This window comes from Corapipo altera, unplaced genomic scaffold, assembly GCF_003945725.1.
Source record: "Corapipo altera isolate COAL_440 unplaced genomic scaffold, ASM394572v1 45, whole genome shotgun sequence".
Taxonomy (NCBI): domain Eukaryota; kingdom Metazoa; phylum Chordata; class Aves; order Passeriformes; family Pipridae; genus Corapipo; species Corapipo altera.
This window is the reverse complement of record NW_020884877.1, coordinates 18,412,955-18,436,288: the sequence shown is the minus strand read 5'-3', so window position 1 is coordinate 18,436,288 and position 23,334 is coordinate 18,412,955. Positions and strand designations below refer to the sequence as shown.

Here is a 23,334-nt window from a genome sequence, read left to right as displayed (position 1 = left end):
AAGGGGCGGCCGGGGGGCCCGGGGCGGGCGGCAGCAGGTGGGTAAGTCCCGGCGCCAATGAGCAGGCGCTGGGCTCCCCTAGCAACAGTGCCCGCGCCAATGGGCGCCGCCAGCCGCCCGCGCCGCTGCCCGCAGCCCTGCCCGCCGCCCCGCTGGGACCGGCCCTCCCGGGCGGCCCTGCCCCGAGCTCTGCACCGGCCCGGCGTGGGCTCAGGGCACAGAGCAGCACCCCGCTGCCCTCCTGCCACTCCACTGGCCGTGCTGTGCCGTGCCAAGCCATGCCAAGCCATGCTGTCCCCACACCGGCCAGCCAGCCGTACCCTGCCCCCTGGGGTGGCAGAGCCCTACTCTCACCCCACACAGCATCACCCAGCCCCGCCAGGGCCGGCTCGTCGCTCCTGGGCTCTTCGGGTAAAGTCCAATCCTGCTTAGCATCCCCTCGGGGCCCCGCGCTTGGCTGCGCTTCCTTGGGATTAGGCTCTGTGCTTGGCTTCCCCACGGGGATTTGCCCTAGCTGGTGGTTCCTTCCCCAGCCGGAGGGAGGGAGGAGGCAAGTGGCAGGGGAAGAGATGCCAGTGGAGTCCGGCCGGGCAGCAGCGAGGTGCTGGGCAACAGGGAGCCATGACTGCAGCCTCTGCCCTCTTTTCCCTGCTCCTTCTCAGAGCACTGTTTTTGTGAGCTGTCCTGAACTGGCTGCTTTAACTTGGCACTGGGAAGGAGTGATGCTGGCCTGGGGACAATCAGTGACAATAAACCCATTCTAAACCAACTGAGCCTTTAAAGGGACTACGGGGGCAAAGGGATGCTGGAACTGGCTCCAGGTGGGAGCAGCAGACGGCCGCTGTAATTAGGTTTAAACTGGAGCTGGATCAGTCTTTGCAGGGGATTATGACCCCTCCGTCTGTGTAGGCGCTGTGGGGGGCCTAGTAACTGCTTGCTCAGCATCCTGGCACAGCTGCAGCATTAGGGGTGAGCCCTCGGGTAAGGAGCAGGAACATCTAGGGCTGGTGCCTCTCTGGCCCCATAGGTTGGCATGGGAGGGCTGGATCCAGTGTGGAGGCCCAGTTTGTTTTTACAAGGACACTAGGAGCTGGAGCAGAGATGAAAAATAGCCAGAAATATGATTAGAGGATTGGAGAAAATGCCTTGGAGTACAAGCTTAAAGAGCTCAATCTGTTTAGCCTATAAAAATAGAAGACTGAGGGGTGACTTAATTACTGAGCATAATTACTTCACAGGCAGAAAATACCAGGTTGTGGAAGTCTCCCGTTAATCGAGCAGGAAAAGGGTGCTGGAGAGCCACGGGCAGGAAATTGAAGACACAGACAAATTATAAAACAACTCGAAGCTCCTGGGGGTGCAGGCAGGTTCTCTGGGGACAGTGCATCCCTTCAGCCACACGCTGTGTGATGGTGTGCACCCCCACCGATGAGGCTGTTCCCCAGTTCCCTCTCTTCCCACATAGTAGTGGGGGGACAGAGCAGGATTTCTTGTGGCTGAGCGGTGGGATTGCTTCCAGGCACATGCCAGTGGTGTCTCCATTCCCCTTGTCTCTTTCTCACCAGGTGGGGCGGGTGCCGGAACACAGTTTTGCCGGCAAGCCATGAGGCAGGAGTGGAGATTTTGATGCCTCTCCCGGGAGTCCCCAGAGCCATGACTGCAACTGTGCAGACGCTGCGGTTCAAGCTGCTGCCGCACGAGCCAGGCCAGGAGTGGGAGCCCAGCTGCCAGCAGGAAATCGAGCGTCGCTACCAGGTGGTGCCCTCGGTGGTGTGTGCCATGTGCTGCCTTTTTGGCATCATCTACTGCTTCTTTGGTGAGCCAGGCCAGCCCAGAAGCTGGAGGGGCAAACAGGGAGAAGGGCAGGGGGGAGCTGGGGGTGCTGTCCATCCACTCCCTGACTGCGGTGGTCTCTCCGTAGGCTACCGCTGCTTCAAGGCCGTCATGTTCCTGACGGGGCTGATGTTCGGCTCCATCATCATCTTCATGCTGTGCTACAAGGAGCGAGTGCTGGACACACAGCTGAGCGTGGAGGCCTCAGTGGGCATTGGGCTGGGCATTGGAGTCCTGTGTGGGCTGGTCACCATGCTGGTGCGCAGCGTTGGCCTCTTCATGGTGGGGCTGCTCCTGGGGCTGCTGCTGGCAGTGGCCACACTGGTAGTGATGGAGCAATTCTACCACCCGCCGACAGTGTGGATCCCCATTGCGCTGCTCCTGGGTGTGGGGATGCTCTTCGCTGTCCTCACCCTGCAGTGGCAGCGCTTCTTCACCACCCTCTCCACCGCCGTCTTTGGGAGCGCCATCATGACCGTCACCGTCGACTACTTCATTGAGCTCTTCCTCCTGGTGCAATACATCTATGAACGCATCAAGGTGGCCCCTGCTCGCCCCGTGTGCTGGTACAGCTGGGTCATTCTGGGCGTCTGGCCACTCCTCACCACACTGGGTGTCCTGGTCCAGTGGAAGGTCACAGGCGAGGGCTACTCCCATACAGAAGGTGTGTGGGGACTGGGGGAGATTTGCTTGTGCAGGGTGAATGGAGGAGCCAGGGACGCTAGGGACCGGGGTGGAGGTTCCCAGCACCTGGTTTGCATGGACAGATATGGGGTTTGGGACTCTGTGGCAGCACAGCACTCAAAGGGAGGCTTGAGTGCACAAAGCTGGCACTGGTTTGGGTGTGGAGATCATTTGGGTGTGCTCCCCAGTGCTCACAGGCCCCTCTGCTCCACAGTGATCATCAGCCGGCAGCAACGCCGGGTGCAGCTGATGCGCATCAAGCAGAGGGAAGACCGAAAGGAGAAGAAGAAGAAGCGGAGACCCCACCACCCGCCACCCCACCAGCACAAAACCCACCCACCAGAGCCTGCTTACCGCCGCAAGCCCAACCCTGTGCGCCGCTTCGATGGGGACGTGCTCTCCCCTGTGAGTCCCACAGCCAGGGTAGAGATCTCCCCCAGACTCCACAGCCCTTCCTTCTCCATGTGGGTGGGCCGCAGCGTGGAAAGGTGTCCAGGCACCTCAGTTGACATCTGAGCACCTCAAGGGATGAGACTGGGGCATCCCGGGGACCAGGCAGGTCAGGAAGGGCTAAGCTAGGACATTACCACCACGAGCAATTCAGCCTTTGGAAGGAAATGAAAACTGCTGGCCGAAGCACTGTGGGCACAGTAGAAACAGGTGGTAGGCAAGGTGTGAAGTGTGTGCCCAGGGAAGGCATGAGACTCTGCACCCTGCTCTGGACCACCCCTGGAGGGCCCGAGTGTTGGGGATTGCATAGGGCTGTTACGGGGAGAGGAGGGGGAATGCTGCTGCAAAGTTTAGGGTGGAGTGGGGTGGAGTGAGCCAGGAGCAGAGCCCCTCTCATTCTCTGTTCCCCCTCTCAAGCAGAGCTACATCCAGAGTTTCCGGGAGCGGCAGACGGGACCATCTCTGAACAGTCTCATCGCCAGCTCCCACGCCGTGGTGGACCTGGACTATGACTGCAGCTCCACCGTGCCCCTCACCACGGGCTCTGGCCCTGCTGTGAGGGTATAAGCCAACCCAGTGACCTCGAGCAACACCAGCACCCCAGCCTGCTCTGACAGAACCCCTGGGACAGGCAGGGCTGTGTCTTCGGCGCCAGATGGCCACGTGCAGCTGGGGGCTGCAGATGGAGACCCTTCTTGGAGACACGTGGGACTTGTCTGGGAAAGCTCTAGCTGCCCATGAGATCCAGAGGTGCTGGGGAAGGCCTTCCACAGGGACTCAGCCCAAGGGCCAGCACCCATGGACATGCAGTGCGAGTGGCTCTGCTGGGGTGGTGGGTTCCTGAGCTCCTACTGCTGCGTGTTACCCTATGGTCTGGGCACGCTCATCCTGCATCCTAACATTTCCCTCCCCGTATTTGAGCCCCCCTTTCCCAAGAGCAGCTCCCCATGCCTGCCCCCACCCCATCGCACCACCCAGCAACTCCCCAAGTGCCTGTCCCCTATGTCCCTTCCTCAAAGAGCAGGTCCCACAGCCCTTTTCCCCGCAGGGACTCCCCTGAGCATGTGTGCCCTGTCCCACCCTGGCCCCAAGAGCAGCTCCCAGGCAACATTTCCCAAAACCTGCCTCCTCAGAAGGTCCCCCTGCCCTAGCCACCCTTCCTACACCCCAGAGCAGCTTGCCACTCCCCTTTTTCCCAAGCTGGACCGGGGTGATCCTGGGGCAGAGACTGCCAGAGCCAGGTGGTTCCCAGCGTGATGCTGGCAAGTGGTGCCTGTCCAGCGGGAGTTACGCTCACGGGGTGTATGCCCCACAAAATGTTTTGATGGGAGACAGGACACTGGCTCCAGCCTTTGGGCGGAGGCTGGGCTGCCTCAGGGATGTGGGGACCCCTGCGGTGTCAGAGACCGTCGCTGTTTTGCTGGCGACTGGATTTTTATAGTGGCCAGGGGGGCCCTGGGGCAGGGCAGGGCAGGAGCCCCTGCCCAGAGCACTGCTGAGGGCAGAGGCTCGCGCCTTGTATATATTTCTCTTGCTGTGATTTGTATTAACTTATTATGGAGTGAGCCAGGATTTCCCCGTGGCCAGGCAGGCAGGATGGTGGTGAGACTGGACCAGGGAGCCCCGTACTTTGGGAGCCCCCCACAGCGCAGCCCAGCTGGCCCCGCTGCCCCAGGAACTGCATGTTTCTGCCAGGCACCCCATCTCCTGCAGCGTCGTGCTGCCATCTCCTTTTCAGTCTCTTTTGTAAATGTGCCAAATGCTGCTGAGGCCTCGGCCACACAGTAAAGAGCCTTTCGGAGTCCCGTGTGTGAGGCCAAGGGCTGTGCCGGGGGCAGGGGTGAGTGGTGGCCCCAGGGGCCAGGCTCCCAGGGATGCTGAGCAGGATGCTGGGTGGTGCCACCACCCCTTCTCTTAATGGGACCCTGACTCCGTGGCGTGGAAGAAACCATGTCAGAAAAAAAAGGGTGTTTAATGCAGAGCCCTGAGGCTGGAGCAGGCACGGGATGGAGTCCGTGTGTCTGTACGTGGTGGAAGAAGCGTGACCCCATCTCCCAGCAGCAGCATCAATCTTGCTGTGTGCAGGCCCTGAGTGCCGCATCCTGGCTTCTAGCTCCCTGTGGGAACAATGGGAGTCAGAGAGAGCTGGAGCATTGCCAGAAGTGGTGGGGCACCCAAAAAGTGTATCCCAGACAGGGAGGCACAGACCCCTGGACCCGTATCCAGCCTTTTCCCCCCACACCAGCACTCAGACTCTTGCAAGCAGTGGGGCATGGGGTCAAGGCCTCTGGTGTCCCTCCACTGCAAGGCAGATCAGCACTGCCAGCCCCCAGTGGTGCCCCCCTAGGTGCCCACTCACCCTCTACCAGGAGCCGGGCAGTGGAGCGGTCATCAAAGGCATCACAGGTGTATGAGTCCTCATCCTCTGGCCCCACGCGGTGGATGATGAGTGTGCGGTAGCAGTCCAGATTGCAGATCTCATACTTGTCACCAGCAAAGATCTCGGTGTCCCCACGGAGCCAGCGCACCCGGCCCCGGGCGTGGGACACAGTGCACTCCAATGTCGCCTTGTGCCTCGCCAGCACCGTCTTGTCCCGCAGCGGCTTCACAATCCGGATGGGCAGCGCTGGTGGGAAGGGGCAGAGTATCAGCACTGTGAGGTGAGTGGGCTCCCATGGGGACACCACAAGCTGACCTGGTGCACCCCAGCCCTGGTGCTGGAGCCCAGCCTGACCTCGCCACCCGCACTGGTACCTTCCACATGCAGACTGGCCTCAGAGGTGGCTGTCCCGGCTGCAAAGCGGATGAGTCCCTGGTCCTCAGGGCACACACCGCAGAACAACAGGAAATGGCGGGTCCCTGGGGAGGGAGAGGCTGGTTCAGTTGGCACCCATAGCAACAGTTGGCACCCATAGGGGGCAGAGATCCCCTTTTGTCCATACAAACTCCCGTTGCTTGAATTCACCCCCTCCCAGCCCCAAACCAGGTGTGGGACCACCTGCAACCCCACCTTCTTGCCGTGTCTTCACTATGCTGGAGACCTTAATTTTCTCCCCATCCCGGAACCACTCGCCCTTCACATCCTCATGTGACACCTCACAGGTGAAGACAGCGTTGTCACCTTCCCGCACCTGGACCTCCTGCAGCTCCTGCACAATGTGGACCTGGCGCTCTGCAGGTAAGGGGCAGGGTGCCAGGGCAGCCAAGGGTGAAGGGGAGCAGGCTGTGTAGGGTTTGGGGTTGCACAAACCCCCAGAAGCTGAGTGACTGTACCCTGGACATGCAGCACAGCAGAGGCCTGGCAGTCGCCTGCATCACAGGTGTAGCTGCCTGCGTCGGCCAAGTCACAGTGGCTCAGCTGCAGGATGCGGCGCCGGCCCGCTGAGTAGATGCGGCAGTGGGGCCCTGGCCGCAGCTCCTGTCCATCCTGCCCAGGGAGAGTGTGCTCAAGGGTGCAAGCAGGCAGCACCCTGCTGCTTTGCCCCCATCTGCCCTGCCAGCAGCCCTGTCAGGGAGGGCAACAGCCGGAGGACAAAGCAGGGAGGAGGACATGGCCAGGCACTGCTGGAGAGGATTGGGGCAAACCCTCACCTTGAACCATTTCACCTCTGCATTGGAGCGAGACAACTCACACTCAAAGCTGGCGACCCCTGTCTCTGGGACCCCCAGGTCTCGCAGGACCCTCACCATAGTGACTGGAGGCTCTGAGGAGGCAGGACACAGGGCAGGAAGGTTTGGTAGGGCAAAGACACGCCGAAAAGGGTGTCTGTGCCTGGATCATTTCAGCATGGGGCAAGTGGCACTTCTCAAGGCACCACCATGAGCAAGCACTCATCAGTGGTGGTCCAGCTGCCTCTGAACCCAAACCCTGGCTGGACCCACTGCCCAGCTCACATCTCCTCCCTGAGGACAGGGGGACACTTGCCAACATGTGCCCAGAGTGGCTCAGATCAGTTCTGGAATCTCCCTCAGTACTGAACAGCTGCAGGACAGACAGTGCCAGTGCCATGCACCCCCAGCCTGCCCCAGGGACCGTACCCCGTACACGCAGGCGGGCACTGCAGCGCAGGGTGTCAGCAGTGAAGGTGATGGTGCCCGAGTCTTCCAGTGCCAGCCTCTCCAGTGTCAGGCTGTGTCCACAGCCCATGGCACTGATCCGGCATGTGCCACTGGGCTTCACCCGGATGCCATCTCGTGTCCAGACTCCAGGTACGTGAGGGTGAGACAACTCCAGGTGGAAGGTGGCTGTCTCCTTCTCAAAAGTCTCCACATCTGCCAGTGGTGTCCGGATCGACACTTTCTGGGCTGTGAGAGACCCATGTCCATGAGTAGGTGTCTGCCCAGCCCCTGGGTCCCCAGTCTGCACTTGCTGAAGCAGTACTCTAAATCCAGCTGTTTATACCAGGCTCCCACCCTTGCCCACACACTCATCTACCTCTCTGCTCAACCACCTTCCAGCCAAGGATCAACTCTGCCCACACTCTCCCATTGCAGCAGTTGGGTGCCCTCACCATTCCCATCCCCATCCATGTCACCTTCCATCCTCATCCCCAGGATGATACTCACGTTCCACACAAAGCTTGGCCTGTGTGCGGTCATGCAGGCTCTCACAGCGGTAGGTGCCACGGTCAGCAGGGCCAAGGCAGCGGATGGTGAGGGTGCGCAGGCACCCCGACTCCTGCAGCATGTACTTGCTGCTCGGTTGGAGGAGGACACCCTGCTTCAGCCACTGCACCTCAGCAGCCTCGTGGCTCACCTCCACCTCCAGGCACACGTCCCCCTGCTCCTCTGCCACCATGTCCTGCAGCTTCCGCACAAACAGCACCTGTGCCTCTAAATGGCCAATACACTGGATCAGCAGCTTGCCCCAGGGCTGTGCCTTGGGCTGAGCCCCACCTGTCTCCTTCCCCCTTACCTTGCACACTCAGCCGGGCCGTGCTCACCAGCCCCTCAGCGTTGGCTGTCACAGTGCCTGCATCCCCTGGCTGGCACTGCAGGAGGGTGAGGCTGTGGCATAGCCCACTCCTTGTCACCAGCAGCCGCTCGCTGGGGACCACAGGCTGGCCATTCAGCTGCCATGTCACAGCCACATCCTCAGGGGACACCAGGCACTTGAAGGTGACATCCTCCCCCTCCAGCACTGTCAGGCTCTGCAGCTCCATGATGATTTCCACCACCCTGGGGACTACAGCCAGGGTGTCAGGGCTCAACACAAGGGACCTCCTGTCCTGCAGAGCCACTGAGCATCCCTGCACCCCTGACATCACTGTGCCCAGCTTCCCTGCCACCCCCATGGCATAAGGGTCCCTGGAGTGGTGGTCAAGCCTTGGGCTCACCCTGCACTGTCAGCGTTGCCAGCGTCTGGTCATCGTTGGACTCGCAGCAGTACTCGCCGGCGTCCCCAGGCTCCACGTGGCTCAGCACCAGCAAGCGTTCCCGTCCCTCTGCCATCATCTGCCGGTGGGGGCCAGGCGCCAGCACCCGCCCATCCTTCCGCCACACCACATCGCCCCGCGGCTTGCAAAGCTCGCACCACAGAACCACCCGCTCACCCTGCCGTGCTCGCACATCTGACAGCCCACGCAGGAACTTCACCTGCAGCTCTGCACAGTCAAACCCCCCATGTCAGCACCTGCTGCCACAGCAGGGGTTCCCCGGGAACGCCACTGCCCCCCAGCTGCCCACCTCTGACGCTCACGTCGAACTGCATCTGGTCGTGGGATGAGAGGCAGGTGTAGATGCCGGCATCCTCCATGGCCACACTGTGGAGGATGAGGCTGTGCACGCGGCCCTCCCGACGCAGCTCGCAGCGCTCACCACTCACTGCTGCTTGCTGCGGGCCCAGCCAGGTGACATCAGATCGCTCTGTGGAGGTGATGGCAGAAAGCACAGCACTGCCACCCTCCAGCACCAGCAGCTTCTCCTGCTCCTCCCGTTTGTTCACGAACAACATGGGTGCCTCTGTGCCATGGGAGCATTGGCCTCAGCCGTGCCCCTGGCAGTGGCACCAGCATGGAATGGGGGTAAAACCATGCTGGCATGAGGCAGTGGACTGCTCCTGCCCCTGACATGGCTGAGGGACACTTCCGGGCTCACCTTTCACATGCAGTGTGAAATGCACCTCATCATCACCAGCATCGCAGAGAAAGACGCCACCATCACCCAGCTCCACTTGCTTGATGGTGAGGCTGCGTGTGGGACCCTCACTGCACACCAGCAGCCGCCCACCTGAGCACAGCCTCTGTCCATCCTTCTGCCACTGCACTGCCGCTGTCTCCGGGGACAACCGAGCCACCAGTGTCACACTGTCCCCCTCCTGTACCTCCAGTGGGCTCTGTGCTTCCTCCTTGTTGACAATGCACACGGGCCGAGCTGAGGGGCACGAGACAAGACAGGGCTCAGGGGTGTCCCCATAGTGTGGGGCAGTGCAGGGGCAGGACCACTACAAGCAGAGATGATCCCTCAATGAGTTACTGCAAGGCAGGAGGACTGTGGGGCTGGCTGGGGGTCATGGTGGGACCAGACAGGGGTCCCAGAGGGGCAGGCATGCAGGCTGGAGGGGTCTGGCAGCTCAGAGTCCACTTAGAAAACTCAGGTTGTCAGCACAGCCTGTCATTCCTGCATCACTCCCTGCACAGGCAGCTCAGCTGCCAGGTTGGGACCATTAATTTTGGTGCACCCCTCCATACTGAACACCTTGCTGGGGAGCCAGGGCTCCTGCCTGCACCAGGCCCTCTCCCACCCTGCCCAGCCCTCCATCTCCAGCTGATAAGAGTCTGGGCTTAGTTCAGCCTTTGGCAGCCAAAGCAGGAGGAGCGGCGCCTGGGAGCTGGCCAAGGCTAAATTTAAATAGTCCCTGGCTGGGGGATGCAGCAGGGACATGTCTCGCCACAACCCTGACATGTCCCTTTCTGACCAACAACTCCCATAGGGTTGAGGACAGGGCTTCTACCCTCTTCAACATGCTGCCACCCTGTCCTCTGCTATCAACGGGGTCACACAGGCATCCCCTCCCCTCACCCAGGTCTGTGGCATGATCCCACCATGCTGAGGGTCCCCGGGGTGCTGAGCCAGCTCACCTGACACCTCCACATTTGTCACCATGCGGTCGCTGGCAGCATCACAGATGTAGCACCCTGAGTCGCTGGGCTGTGCCCCACGGATGGTGAGCTGTCGCAGCACCCCACGGGCCTCAACCTGCACCCGTTCACCTGGATGCACCTCATGGCCATTCCGGAGCCAGCGCACGATGGCATCGGGCCGGGACAGCTCACAAGCTATCACCAGATCCTCCCCGGCCACCAGGCAGCGATGTACCACAGCGCCTGTGCTGCCCACGATGGTCACTGGTGGCTCTGGGACTGAAGAGATGGGCAGTCACCACAGGAGCAGCCTGTGCCAGGTATTGCAATGGCCAGACTCTGTTCAGACTCCTCTCCCTGCAGCTGGGCAGTGCCGGGGTTTCCACGAGGCCACCACACAGGTGCAGCCTGCTCCCCATTTGCCCCCTACCAGCCTCCCTATGCTCACTGCCACCCAGCCCACCCCCACACTAGCCTGGCAGCAGCTACAGACCCACCTCAGTCCTTGCCCCTCTGGCCATCCCCACTGGGAGCTCCTGCTCACCCTCTACAGTGATGAAGAAGACGATACTGTCATCGCCGGTGTCACAGAGGTACTCGCCCGCATCCCTGCCCATGGTGCCCAGGATCACAAGGGATCGGCGTGCCCCGTCCTCCTCGAGCCGCACACGCCCCGTGTCCTGCAGCTTCTCCCCATCCTTGTACCACTTCACCTCCCCGTGGGCGTGTGAGAGGTGCACCTCCAGCACCAGGTCCTCCATGGCCCGGCAATGCCGGTGGGTCAGCAGGACATCCCTCTCCAGGATCATGACCAGTGGATCTGCAGCATCCATTACCAACAGAGCTGGGGTCTCTGGGGTCTGTGCACCCAACTCTTCCAACCAGGCTCTCCCCTAGCCTCTTGCTCACCCAACACTTGGACAATGAAGGTCACTGTGTCATTGGCAGTGTCACAGGTGTATTTTCCAGCATGCTCGGCTTGAGCAGCAGGGATGAGCAGCCGACGATAGGCACCCTCCTCTTCCAGGACCAGGCTACCCCCAGCCTCCAGCCTGATGTCCTCCTTGGCCCAGCACACAGGTGCATCCACACGGGACAGCTCACAGCACAGTGTCACTGTCTCCCCCAGGGACACCGTCATGACAGGGACAGGTCTGCAGGGCTGCAGTATCCTCACTGGAGGCTCTGCAGGGATGGCATGTCTGTGATGCAAAGCAGCGCAGGGACATCGTGGCCCAGGACACTCCTCTGGTACCAGCCCCAGGCGAGCAACTGCACTGGTAGCCCCGTCAGTGGGCACCCACCATCATCACCATGGAGGAGCCAGTCCTCTGCCCCAGGCTGGGACAGACCCTGCAGCCAGAACCACATCAGCACCTCCCTGCTCCCGGGTCTCCACTGACCTGACACCTTGACGTCGAAGGAGACGGCCTCATCCTTGGTCTCGCAGATGTACTCGCCTGTGTCCTCCATGGTGCTCTTGGGGATGAAGAGACAGCGCCAGGCCCCCTCCACCAGCAGCAGAAGGTTGTCAGTCTCGTCCACCTCCAGCCCATCCTTGAACCACCGTACGGGAGCATCTGGCACAGAGAGCTCGCACCGCAGCTCCACACACCCCGGTGCCTGAACCAGCAGCTCCAGTGAGCGCTGTGGAGGGTGCAGGATCCTCACTGGTGGCTCTGCCGGGGGTGCAGAGGAAGGGTGTGAGACCTGCTCACTGCACTGCTCCTGGCTCTGCTGTCTCAGCTTACTGTCACCTGTACCCCTGTTCCTCAGGGGCTGTACAGATGCTACAGTGTCTCAGCCCAGTGCAAAGAGGCGGGAGCTGTTTGAGGACAGGGGCAGTAGGCACACAGATACAGCCGCATAATGCTGAGGGCAGGGAGCAGGGCTGGGGACTCTACAGCACAGAGCTGGGGCAGTGCTGCCCTTCTCAGGAGGTCCCTGCTGTGCCACCAACCTGCCACCAAGATGGAGTAGGAGACAGATGCATCTCCAGCGTTGCAGCTAAACTCCCCTGTGTCCTGTGGCCGGGCACAGGGCAGCACCAGCCGGCACTGCAGCCCCTCCTGCTCCAGCACCAGACTCTCATCCATATCCACTTCCTCCCCGTCCTTGTACCAGCGCACTTGGGCCACCGGACGGGACAGCTGGCACCACAGCTCAACACGCTGCCCAGCCACATAGGAGTGGGGGGCCTCCTTGTTGGAACTGAGAATCCTCACTGGTACCTCTGTTGGGGGACACATGGTGAGGCTCAGCCTTGGTGCTGAGTGAGGCCCATGTGAAGACAGGCATCCCCTGGAGCAGCTCACCCACCGCTCACGGTCACCCTGAAGCTGGCAGCATCGTCCCCAGCGTGGCAGACGTACACTCCCGAGTCAGATGGTGTGGCTGTGGCAATGTGCAGCCTCTGCGAGCATCCCTCTGAGCAGATGGTCAGGACCTGGGTTGGGACCACGGCCTTGCCATCCTTCATCCAGTGGACACGGGCATCTGGGGGGGACACTTCGCACTCCAGCACCAAGGGAAGCCCTGCCAGCACCTCCTGGAGCTGCTGTGCCTCAGTCACTGGGGTGATGTGGACCTGCGGGGCTGAGAGGACCAAGACCCTGTGTCGCTTGGACTTCCCAGCCCTGCAGTGCCGGTAACTGCAAGTTGAGGGAACACCAGGGCTGACATGTGAGGTAGAATAAACCACAGGCAGGCAGCTGATTGTGCCTTGGGGTGTAGAGTGGCAGTGTGGCACAGGGCTCTAGGAGACAGAGCAGCTGGCCTGCTGCTGCCTGTATCCCAGGGGCATGGGCAAAGAGCTGCTCACAAGGAGGCGAGGGGCAGCTGAAGTGCTGCAGCCACAGTGTAAGCATGGAGCTGGGCCAGAGGGAGAAGGGGAAGAGGGATGTAGGTGTGCATCTCACCCACCTGCCACAGTGACAGTGTAGAAGACAGAGTCCCCACCAGCATCACAGACGAACTCCCCTGCATCCTGTGGCTGGGCGCAGGGCAGCACCAGCCGGCACTGCAGCCCCTCCTGCTCCAGCACCAGCCTCTCGCCTGCCTCCACCTCCTCTCCATCCTTGTACCAGTGCACTGGGGCCACCTGACGGGACAGCTGGCACCACAGCTCGACACGCTGCCCGGCCACGTAGGCATGGGAGGCCCCCTCATTGGAACTGACAATCCTCACCGGCACCTCTGCCAGGAAGAGACACGCGGTTCAGCCAGGACATAATGACCAGAGCCAGTGAGGGTGGCAGTCACAGCCCTGTGTGGAGTGATGGTTTAACCAGTTTGTTGGCTTTAAGGCTGGAAGGCACCACCTCATCCACAGCCTACATAGCACAAGTTTCTATGTAATAGGCACACAGACCTGCCTGGGTTTCCCTCTTCTCACCCATCACACCCAGGAGGAGTACCTGGCTTCAAACTGGCTGTAAATTGCTGCAGCGCCCTCGCGCCCGTGGTACCTGCCCTACTCTGCCCTGTGATGGAGCTGAAGGATGTGGAGGGAGGTTGTGGGTAAGCAAGCGCCTCATTAGCAAATCCCAGCACTGCTAATCACTGTCTGTGGTGTCAGCACCAGCGCCTGTGGCAGCTCTGCTGGGGGTGCCCACTTCTCTGCCTGTCTCCCCATTTCAGAGGCCACCAGGGGCCAGCTGATGTTTCTGTCTTGGCTCAGCTTTGGCATTTTCTGACACTGCGATGCAGGCATATGGCTTACCTGTGGCCAGCAGCCCTATTCCTCTGTCTCACCAGGGCCCAGGACTGAATTCCAGATTGCAGTGATCACTAAACACCACTGTTAATGGGTTACACATGAAATGAGTGCCACTGCTCACATCTCCCCCCTGACTTGAGTCAGAGATCTAAAGGAAGAGGGGCTCCCAATACAAATTTTAGGTGACCAGTCCTCCTGGGAGAGGATCAGGATGCTACGCACAGCCAGCACTACCTGCCTGGCCACATGCATTGCAGCCAGCTGCAGCTGGCCTGGACTCTGCTGTGGGTGTTCATCCAGCCCATGGCTCCAGACAGGCATGAGGTACAGCCAGCATCAGAGCACACACCAGCAAACAAGCAGTAACATGCCCTTCTCATAGCTCACAGCTGCCCCGCACTGGGTATCCAGCCTGGAAACTTTCCAGATGGTTCCCAGCTACCATGCCCAGGCCCAGCAACACACCACAGCCCCGCAGCGTGCGTGCGGCGCCAGTTTGCAGTGATTAACCTGCCACACGCTGAGCCTGCATCCGCCTGGCTTTCTGATCAAACGGCTGGTAGCTGCCTCTCTCCCTGGGCTTGCTAAAAGCAGTCACATCGCTGAAGTGCAACTGGAGATGTTGAGCAGCACCAAAGCAATGAGGGGGCGATGTGCCAGCCCTCAGCAGGCAGCACCACTCTGGCCTCAGCCTCTCACCAGCTCTGAGGGACCTCCAGCACTCAGCAGCTACCGGAAGACCCAGAGGTGCACAGGGGTGGCCGGGCTTGAGGCAGACATGCTCCATGCCACAGCAGCCCCATGGGGGATAGCTGGGATGCCTCGGGGAAACCCAAGCATGCCACAGCAGTGCTTGACTGCAGCAGCCAGCCTGGCACTCATGCCAGAGAGGTGTCAGCCTGAGCCTCCTGTCACCCACCCCCAGCCCTGCTGGTGACATTGATGTCCAAATCCAGATCGAACCAAGCCAGCTTCCCTAAGACCCTTCTGTTGAAGTTATGCAAAGCCGCTCAGTCAAAAGGCTGAGCTTCAGCAGATGGTGCTCCCCCTCCTACCCGAGGGAAGCAGAGCTCTCCATGCCCCATGCTTCCGCAAGGCAGACAATGACTCCTGCCTCTGCCCAAAGCCCACACTGCCTGTCCTTCCCGCTAGCAATTTTGCCTTTATCTCACTAAAAAACCTCCCTTCCTCACTCTTCCAGCAGTCACCACTCCATTGACTCTTCAAGCAACTCTTATCACTCATCCCATCTTCACTTACATCCTCTGCCATCAACTTTGGCCCTTTGTCCCATGTTAACACCATGGCGAGGCTTTACCACTGTGGTAAGAGAGCTTTTTAACTGAGTTTTAGCTCTGCCCCCAGTCACCTTCCTGTGACTGTGGGATGTGGGTTTTGGGGCCAGCAAGGGGAAGCCTTTCACTCATTTTCAGCTTTCATTATCTTCTGCCAGCCAGAGACGCCAGCAGCCGCTCCACAGCCGAGGCAGCCGCTGCGGGATGCTGTCCCATGCTCCCACCCAGCAAACACCCCCAATCATTGGTCTCCAGGCAACCACTAATTTTCAGGTCAGCAATTAATTCTGTCCATCAGAGTGATGTCTGACCGTGAGTCACCCCACACCAGGTGCCCGGTCCACTATTTTTAGGACTTTGGAGGAGGGTTTGGTTACTGGCCATGACAGAGGCCTGGCAAACACCCTGGTATGCAGGTGCTGGGTGCCCTCGGGTGCTCTAGTGTTTTGGACAAGCAGAGCAAACTGTTCCCTCTGGCAGTCAGTTTGGGTGGTTTTATGCACCAGAGCTGCCACAAAGACTCCAACCAACCAACCAACCAAACAGCTGGTGAGGACCTGGCAAAAGCATGTCTGACAAGCGTCCCATAGCGGCAAGTGACAGCAATACTGACAGCAGCATGCACATGCTGTGGCACCCTGCATCACCACCTGAGACCCTGCTGGCCCTCCTGCATCACACCCACCTTCCACAGTGATGGTGTAGAAGGCAGAGTCCCCACCGGCATCACAGACGAACTCCCCTGTGTCCTGTGGCCGGGCACAGGGTAGCACCAGTTGGCACCGTGGCCCCTCCTGCTCCAGCACCAGGCTCTCATCCATCTCCACCTCCTCTCCATCCTTGTACCAGTGCACCGGGGCTGCCAGGCGGGACAGCTGGCACCACAGCTCCACACGCTGCCCGGCCACATAGGTGTGGGTGGCCTCCTCGTTGGAGCTGATGATCCTCACTGGGACATCTGCCAAGGATAATGTGGGGCTCAGCATGGGTACCCAACTGGCTGCAGCTTTCAGCCCCATCATGGGGGTGAGAAGAGGGGCAGGAGCACTATCAGCAGGTGGGGTCCAGGCTCCCACAGGCAGTCCCCAGCTCACCGGTCACGGTCACCACAAAGCTCACAGCATCATTCCCAGCATCACAGGTGTACACACCAGTGTCCGAGGGACTCGCCGAGCGGAGGAGCAACCTCCGCACGCAGCCCTCTGACTGCACTACGATAACGTCATCTGGAGGCACGGCCTCACCGTCCTTCAGCCAGCGGACAGGAGCATCCGGGGCAGACACCTGACATTCCAGCAGCACAGGCAGCCCTGTCGGCACCTCCCGGAGCCGCTCGGCCTCGGGCACTGGAGCAATACGGACCTGCGGGGCTGAGAGACATCGCGGAGAGGTGAGAAGCATCCTCCACCATGAGAGCCTAAGCTGTTAGGGTCCCGGCAGGACCCCAGGCAAGCGCCCTACTCACCTTGCACATGCAGCATGGCTGAGTCCCGCACTCCACCAGACACAAAGGTGATCTGGGCCCCACTGTCACACAGCCGTGCTCCCCGGATAAGCAGTGAGTGCTCCGTCCCGTGGTGCTCCATCCTGCACCGACCTCCTGCATCCTCCTCGTCCTCGCCCAGCCTGGCACCATTGAGGAACCAGGAGCCGTGCACTGCAGCTGACAGCTCCAGGGAGAACTGTGCATCCTCGCCGTCCTGCACCCGCACATCCTGCAGACCCCTCTCCAGGCGAGCTGCCGGGACTGGAGCACAGCCAGACTGAGCCCCAGCCGCACTGACTACCAGCACGCTGTAGCACAACATCCCAGCTCGCCCCTGGGGAGACCCAGCTCCCAGGTGGAAGTCCCTGGCTCAGCATCCTCACCGAGATGCACGGAGCCGGGGAATTCCACGGGGCTGCTCCTGCCGTGCTTGTTAGTGGCGCAGATACGGAAGCAGTAGTCGGCCTCTCGGGGTACACTGTCACCCAGCACCCGCACACAGCCGGGCAGGTCAGTGGCCAGGCACTGCACCCACTCACCCCCCACTGCCTCCCGCCGCTCCAGCAGGTAGCGGCTGGCAGGGTGGAGGTGGGCATCGGGTGCAGGACACCAGGTCAGCAGAGCCGTGTTGCTCTCCACCACGCTCATCTCAGCTGCCACGGGTGCGCTCGGAGGATTGTGCTTCACACCTGCAAGTCACAGCCCATGTTGGCTGCTTGGGGATGGCAACGAGACTCCGAGTGGGGTGGCAGAAGGGTTGAGTGGGGCTACACAGCCTGTTTCTTTGGGGATCCTCTCTTTGATGGAGGGGATGGTCTTGCTTTTGTGTAGCATGGTGCTAGTTACAGGGATTTGTGAGTGCCAGTGAGGCTGGGGTTCTGGAGCCCTGCTGAAAGCTCCCTTCCCAAAAAAAACATCGCAGCATCACATCCCCAGCATACTGGGTACCCATTCCACCTCCCACTCTCTATCATCCCCCATGAATGGGCAGGAGAGAGGACACAGGACCCCTTCAAGTCTGCAGCTTACACTTGACCCGGAGCTGGGAGGATGTCTGTGACTCTCTGACAGTGAAGGAGATGATGCCTGCATCCTGGCGGGTGACATGCACCAGCACCAGGAGGTGTGTCCTGCCAAAGCTCTTCAGCACAGTGCGGGGTGACTCCCGCAGCTGTAGCCCATCCCGGCTCCAGCAGGTCCCCTCTGCCTCATCCTGTGTCTCCACACAGAAAACTGCATTCTCCCCCTCCATCACATCCAGCTTCCGTGGCAGCCGTTTCACAATCACCCCTATGGAAAGAGATATATGAAGGCCGGGGAGGGATGCTTGGGAACAGAATGGGCTCTTTGAGGTGAGAAAGAGGAGGAGGAGGAGGAGGAGGTGGAGGAAGGTTGAGGAGAGGCAGCAGTAGGCACCACAGCCAAATGGAGGGAAGGCAAATGCAGGAGGCAGTGGGGACCCTGGCAAGGAAGGGGATAGGAAAACAAAGCTGTGCCACCATAGACCTAACCCCCACCTCGGACAGAAACCTCAGCAATGCTACGCCCTTTGTCCTTCATCTGGCAGAGGTAGATGCCATCGTCATCAGTGCGGGCATCGCGGATGGTCAGGCGCCGCACCACTCCTTGCTCTTCCATCACGTACTTGTGGCTGGGCTGCAGCTCCCTGTCCTCCAGGTACCAGGCAGTGGGGATGGTCTCCAGTGGCACCTGGCACTCCAACACAGCATCCTCTCGTTCTGCCACCTCCACATCTGCCAGTTGCACCTGGAACCGCAGTCGCTGCTCTGCCACCAGAAGAGACAGGAGCTGAGGGCATGCAGAGTGCAGCACCCACCACAGTCCTTTGCTCACATTGTTCCCAGCTCACTGGGAGCACTGAGCCCTTGGTCCTCCTCTGTCCTCTCCTTTGGCCTGCGTAAGATGGACTCTGCCTTGAGAAACACATCCCTCAGAGCAGGGAGAACCATGACACAGCTTGGGGAGACCCAGGGATGCCCCCAGCATCTCAGCAGGGAGTTTTGGGGGATGCAGAAGCATGGAAGACAACACGCTGTGGCAAGCATCTTAGCGGAGGGGAGCAGTAGGGTGCACAGGCAGGGACTGCACCAGGGACAGGGTCACTCCAGCAATGGGCTCTCTCCAGCTGGCAGGGTGGCTCAGGGGGGATGGGGCTGCCGCCAGTGTAGATGGTTGGAGCCTTGCCCTGCAGGGTTGCCTGCCAAAATCACTCAGCACTTCCAGGGGAATTTGTCACCAAGGCACTGCCCCCCTTCCCGGTTCATGGCTGGACACCCACAGCCATCCCAAGAGGCCACCTCTCTGTTTGCAAGAAGAGAGGGACATGGAGGGGGACACAGCTCACAGAGGAGCCCAGCATCCCCTGCTTCCAGCCCACAGCTCTATCCTGAGGAGCCTGAGGTGACCCTGGCTGCACAGGGCAGGAAGGAGCCTAGGGATGCTGGGCTCCCACACAGACACACCCCTGCCAGACAAAACTCCCTGTACCCACCCAGTGCCCAGCCACCCCTGGCACTGCTTGGACACAGTCCTACCTTTCACCTGGAGCTGCACTGCACTGAGGGTCTGGCCAGCAGTGTTGGAAGCAGTGCACATGTACAGCCCCTGGTCCTGGGGCTTGCAGTACAGCACCTTGAGGATGAAGTAGCCCTCCCGGTCCTCATAGATGAGATGCCTGCGGCCAGGGGCGAGGGGCTCACCATCCTTCTGCCAGATGATCTCTGGCTTGGGTTTGCCAGTAACGTAGCAGCGAAACTTGGCGTGCTTCCCCACGCTTACAGCAAATGCCTTAGCCGCCGGCACCCTGGCTGGCACTACGCCATTGGGCACCCAGATCTCTGGTCCCATGCGCCGTCCCACTGTGTGCCGCCGCCGCCGCCACTGCCGCTCCACCAGTGATTCAGGACCATCAGCAGGAGAGCCATTGGGAAGCCCATCCATCAGTGCCTGGGGTTCGACCAGGAGCACGGCAGCAGCCAGGGCCTCCCGGGAGCCACTACGTGCCCGGCAGACATACACACCCCCGTCCGGGGGCCGGGCACCAAACAACTTCAGGAAGTGCCAGTCCTCGGGCTTCTGCCCCACTGCGAAGTGACTGCTCTCAAAGAGGTCGGAGAGCTTGCGCCCATCCTTCTCCCACTCCAGCACTGGGCAGGGCTGCCCAGACACCCTGCAGGTGAACATCACATCCTCCCCCCGGCACACCCTCATGGATGAGGGGGCAATGAGGAAGGCAGGTGCCTCACTACCCAAGCATCCCTCCTCCTCTTGGGGCTCTGCCGCCTCCACCCTGAGTGCAGTGGCAGCATAAGTCTCACCAACGCTGTTCTTGGCCTTGCAGATGTAGAGCCCACTGTCCTGGGGGCTGGCACCAGACACCAGCAGGCTGTACAGGTCCCCCTTGGTCTCTATATGGAAACGGCCTGAGGGCTCAATGGGGTTCTTGTCCTTTTCCCAGTGGATGCTTGGCTGGGGATCACCCCTGATCTGGCAGCTCAGGACCACATCAGTGCCACTTTGGACAGTGAAGGCACGTGGATAGGCCAGGAACCTGGGGGCTCCCCCAAACCCCTCCATCACCACCTCCTGTGGTCACAGCAGGCAGATGGCTGGAGCAGCAGTGGGGACCATTAGCCTGGGGAGATACACAGACAGACCAGGGTAGGGGCTAAGGCTTTATCAAAAGGACTGACCTGTGTGGAGCCCCACCAGGAGGGAGCCGCGCCCAGAGCAAAACTCCCGGCACAGACCCCACGCTGCAGGAGCATCACCCTCTCTCTGAGCAGCTCAGCCCCACTGGATATGCTCCTGCATCACCCAAATCACCCATTTCCCAGCCTGCGGCAATAGGGGAGGGAATAAAAGGCAGCTCTTTGCACCCCAAGGGCCCGGAGCACTCAGAGCCTACCTACCCCAGGGTTGCAGAGGGGACCCAAGCTCGAGCAGCAGGCGATCCCTGCCTAGACAGAGAGCACAGGCACTTGCTTGCTGAGGCTGGGGGACAGCAGAGGCAAGAGGGCCCCCCTCCCACCCCTTCCCCACCCGCCGGGCATTCCTGCAGTATCGGGTGGTGGCAGAGCCGCATTCCTACATCATCTGGGCCTGCTCAGCAGGCAGGTGCTGACACAGGGCTGTCACGGGCGCGAGGCTCCGGCTGGATCCGGGTACTTCCTCCCAGACTCGGGTGGGCAGGCAGCCCCCCCTGTGCCCGGCGGCCACCCCACAGGGCCATGCCCTATGGCAAAGTGGGCTCTCCCAGGAGCAGGTTCCCCTCCAGAGTGTGGTCCCACAGGCAGGATCCAGCCCTTGCACACTGAAAGTCATGACTGGAAATAATCAGCCCCAGGGGCAAAGATAAGGCTGGGGAGGTGGGTCCTGCTTTTGGAGGGCATTGCCTCCATCCCCAGCTTTCTGGGTAACCATGCCCACTATCACAGGCAGGAGCAGGGCAGGGTGCTCTGTGCCTCCCCCGGGTGAGTGCACTGCAGCCTCTGCCCACACCATGGCCGGGGCTGGGGCAATATCCGTCTCTACCTTGCTCGGGCAGGGGGAGGGGAAACAAGAATACTCCCTGAATGAGCCAGAGGGGATGGTGGGAGAGGGCTTTTCCCCAAGGAGTGAGAAGGACTGGGGCCAGCTTCTCCTCCCAGCGCCCTACCCCTGGAACAGTGCATCCATTCAGAGCCACCTCCCCGGCCAAAAACTCCCCTGACCCACAGCCCACTCCACAGCTGCCTCTGCAGATGCAGACAGACCTGATGGCTCAGCTGCCCCACTGCACCGTTTAACCACCCCCTTCCCTGATCACCCTGCCCCAGACAGCCCCTCAGCCCAGTCCCCATCTCCACACACGCACCTCGGTCCGCTGCCTCTCCCCTGTGTCTCCCAGTGCTGGTGCCCAGCTCCTGCTGCTTCCTCCAGCTCAGCTCCTGGGTGTCAGTGCACAGGGACCAAACGTTATAAATGCCTGCAGCTGCTGTCCCCAAAAATACCCTCTGATGACACGCTGGGTTGATAAGACCGAGCCTGCTCCATTCAGCGCCTCACTGAGGCAGGGCTGGCCTACCTATGTATAGCAGCCTGGCGGGAGCCACTCCAGAGAGCTGGGGTGCCACGGCCCCAGCTGTGGCTCCATGATAGCTCAGCCAGCAGCAGGAGACAATGCACCATGTGGGATGCACAGCATGGGGCACATGGTGTGGGGTATATGGAGTGGGACACCAGACTGCAGTGCGAGAGGACATGCCATGCGAGACATGCTGCATGGGGTGGGATGTACCGCACTGGATGCTGCATGAGGTGCCAGGCTGTGCATGGGATGTGCAGGACACTGGGCTGTGGGAGGAGCAGAGGGGATACACAGGCTGCCCACCACTCACAGGGCAGGAACACCTGGCAGTGTCCCCTCAGGTAGCCATTAGAGGAAGGGCACCGGGTCCCCTTGCAGCCTATGCCTATGCCTCTCCTGCAACTTCCACCCTGTGAGCCAGCCCATGGAGCACTCCAGGATCCTTTGCCTGCTGCAGGGTTTCCAGCTGGTTTGGCTCTGCCTCACCTCTTCTCTCCCTGAAGCTGGCCCAGCATTCCCCAGTCCCAGCCCCAGGGACCTCTTGCTGTCCCTCCTGCCTCATGTCTCCAGGACCTTGCCAGATTCCAGACTATCCTGGAGATGCCACAGCCACTCCACCCCTAGCCAGCCCTCCCTAGGGCCCTGTCCTCACATCATGGTTGCCCTGGCTTGTCCCAGAGATCCTAGTGCCCAGCCTGTACACCCCAACTTGCCTCCCCCATGCCAGAGCCTCATAGGGCTCTGAATCCCATCAGGTCCTTGCCCAGATTTCCCTGCTGTGCACAACTGCTGTCACCTCCCACTATCCCCCCTGAAGCTGCAGATCTCCAGTTCCTCCACTGTGGGGGGCACCCAGCACCAGCAGCTGCAAAGCTTGCTCAGGATGCCCCCTTCCATCCCTGCCAGCACAGGAAAACCTTCCTGGCAGCACCCTGCCCACAGAACGGCCTCCCCAGCCCCATGCACCCGCTGCTCCCAGCAGCATCCCCCACACACACACCCCTTGCCCAGGCGCTGCCCGCCCCCCTCCAGACCACACTGTCCTTGCAGTCCTCACATTCCAGACATCTCAGCGCTTTCACAGCCCAGAGATAATATTCACGGCGAGCAGACGTTTGCGTCAGTGTCAGATAGATCTCAATGCCACCCTGCCCCAGGGGGAGTACAGCGGGCAGACAGGCTGGGCAGGCAGGCAGAAGCCCACGGCAGAGCCCCCTGAGCCACTGGCCTGCTGCACACCCCACGGTCATGCTGCTCCTCCTGCACCTGCTGCCTGCCATGCTGCCCACTGCGGCCCTGGCCAGCTGCACTGGGGCGGGTGCTGACAGGCAGCTCATCCTGGCCAAGGTGCGGGCTCGGGTGCTGGAGCATCTGAGCCCCCCACTTCTCCAGGAGGAGCCCCAGATGGAAGCAAGGAGGGTACACCGGAGAGACATCCTTGAAGACACTGAAGTCGAGCCAGAGGAGCTGGAGGACACCTCACAGGTGATCTTGTTCCCTTCCACAGGTGAGAACATCATAGTGGAATGGAGAGGGCAGAGGGGTAAGCAGGGTGGGGCCTCAAGGTAACACGGATGCTGAAGGATGGAGAGGCTGCTGTGGTGGTCTGTGGGAGAAGGGAAAGAGGGTATGCCAGGCTGGGGCACAGGCATGGGCAAGATTTGGTGGAGAGTCAGGAGGGGGAAAGGTATGGGCAA

At 60.8% G+C, this 23,334-nt stretch overlaps 3 protein-coding genes across 3 annotated transcripts in view; 2 read left to right on the top strand and 1 right to left on the bottom strand.

Moving 5' to 3' along the window:
- The first annotated feature begins 324 nt into the window (after positions 1-324).
- On the top strand, positions 325-4,771 carry TMEM198 (transmembrane protein 198). Its single transcript, XM_027637264.1, has 5 exons — positions 325-411; positions 1,566-1,816; positions 1,922-2,497; positions 2,732-2,922; positions 3,388-4,771. The coding sequence occupies exons 2-5, from the start codon at positions 1,627-1,629 to the stop codon at positions 3,532-3,534; spliced, it is 1,104 nt and encodes a 367-aa protein (XP_027493065.1). The 5' UTR covers positions 325-411; positions 1,566-1,626; the 3' UTR covers positions 3,535-4,771.
- A 154-nt stretch (positions 4,772-4,925) lies between these two features.
- Positions 4,926-20,786, bottom strand: OBSL1 (obscurin like 1). Its single transcript, XM_027637265.1, has 25 exons — positions 19,104-20,786; positions 18,066-18,335; positions 17,578-17,838; positions 16,932-17,237; positions 16,528-16,809; positions 16,157-16,432; positions 15,748-16,020; positions 12,972-13,244; positions 12,010-12,318; positions 11,453-11,728; positions 10,959-11,234; positions 10,594-10,869; positions 10,047-10,328; positions 9,064-9,339; positions 8,653-8,928; positions 8,304-8,570; positions 7,883-8,152; positions 7,534-7,800; positions 7,006-7,272; positions 6,559-6,671; positions 6,241-6,394; positions 5,978-6,139; positions 5,722-5,826; positions 5,327-5,593; positions 4,926-5,084 (listed from the first exon to the last, which is right to left on the bottom strand). The coding sequence occupies exons 1-25, from the start codon at positions 20,143-20,145 to the stop codon at positions 5,077-5,079; spliced, it is 6,834 nt and encodes a 2,277-aa protein (XP_027493066.1). The 5' UTR covers positions 20,146-20,786; the 3' UTR covers positions 4,926-5,076.
- Positions 20,787-22,548: 1,762 nt separating this feature from the next.
- INHA (inhibin subunit alpha) overlaps positions 22,549-23,334 on the top strand; it is a 2,789-nt gene continuing 2,003 nt past the window's right edge. Inside the window, exon 1 of the mRNA XM_027637408.1 lies at positions 22,549-23,144. Within this exon, the coding sequence (XP_027493209.1) occupies positions 22,778-23,144 (367 nt within the window). The 5' untranslated portion in view covers positions 22,549-22,777. The remainder of the gene's footprint in view (positions 23,145-23,334) is intronic.

Bases quoted from the DNA above. Each gene is read 5' to 3' on its own strand.
- TMEM198 (XM_027637264.1), top strand. From the start codon at position 1,627: ATGCCTCTCCCGGGAGTCCCCAGAGCCATGACTGCAACTGTGCAGACG. The intron at 1,817-1,921 runs GTGAGCCAGGCC...GTCTCTCCGTAG, and splicing joins CATCATCTACTGCTTCTTTG to GCTACCGCTGCTTCAAGGCC. The intron at 2,923-3,387 runs GTGAGTCCCACA...CCTCTCAAGCAG, and splicing joins ATGGGGACGTGCTCTCCCCT to AGCTACATCCAGAGTTTCCG.
- OBSL1 (XM_027637265.1), bottom strand. From the start codon at position 20,145: ATGGAGGGGTTTGGGGGAGCCCCCAGGTTCCTGGCCTATCCACGTGCC. The intron at 16,810-16,931 runs GTGAGGATGCTG...GCTGTGCTCCAG, and splicing joins CCCCGGCTCCGTGCATCTCG to TCCCGGCAGCTCGCCTGGAG. The intron at 7,273-7,533 runs GTGAGTATCATC...GGTCTCTCACAG, and splicing joins GGCCAAGCTTTGTGTGGAAC to CCCAGAAAGTGTCGATCCGG.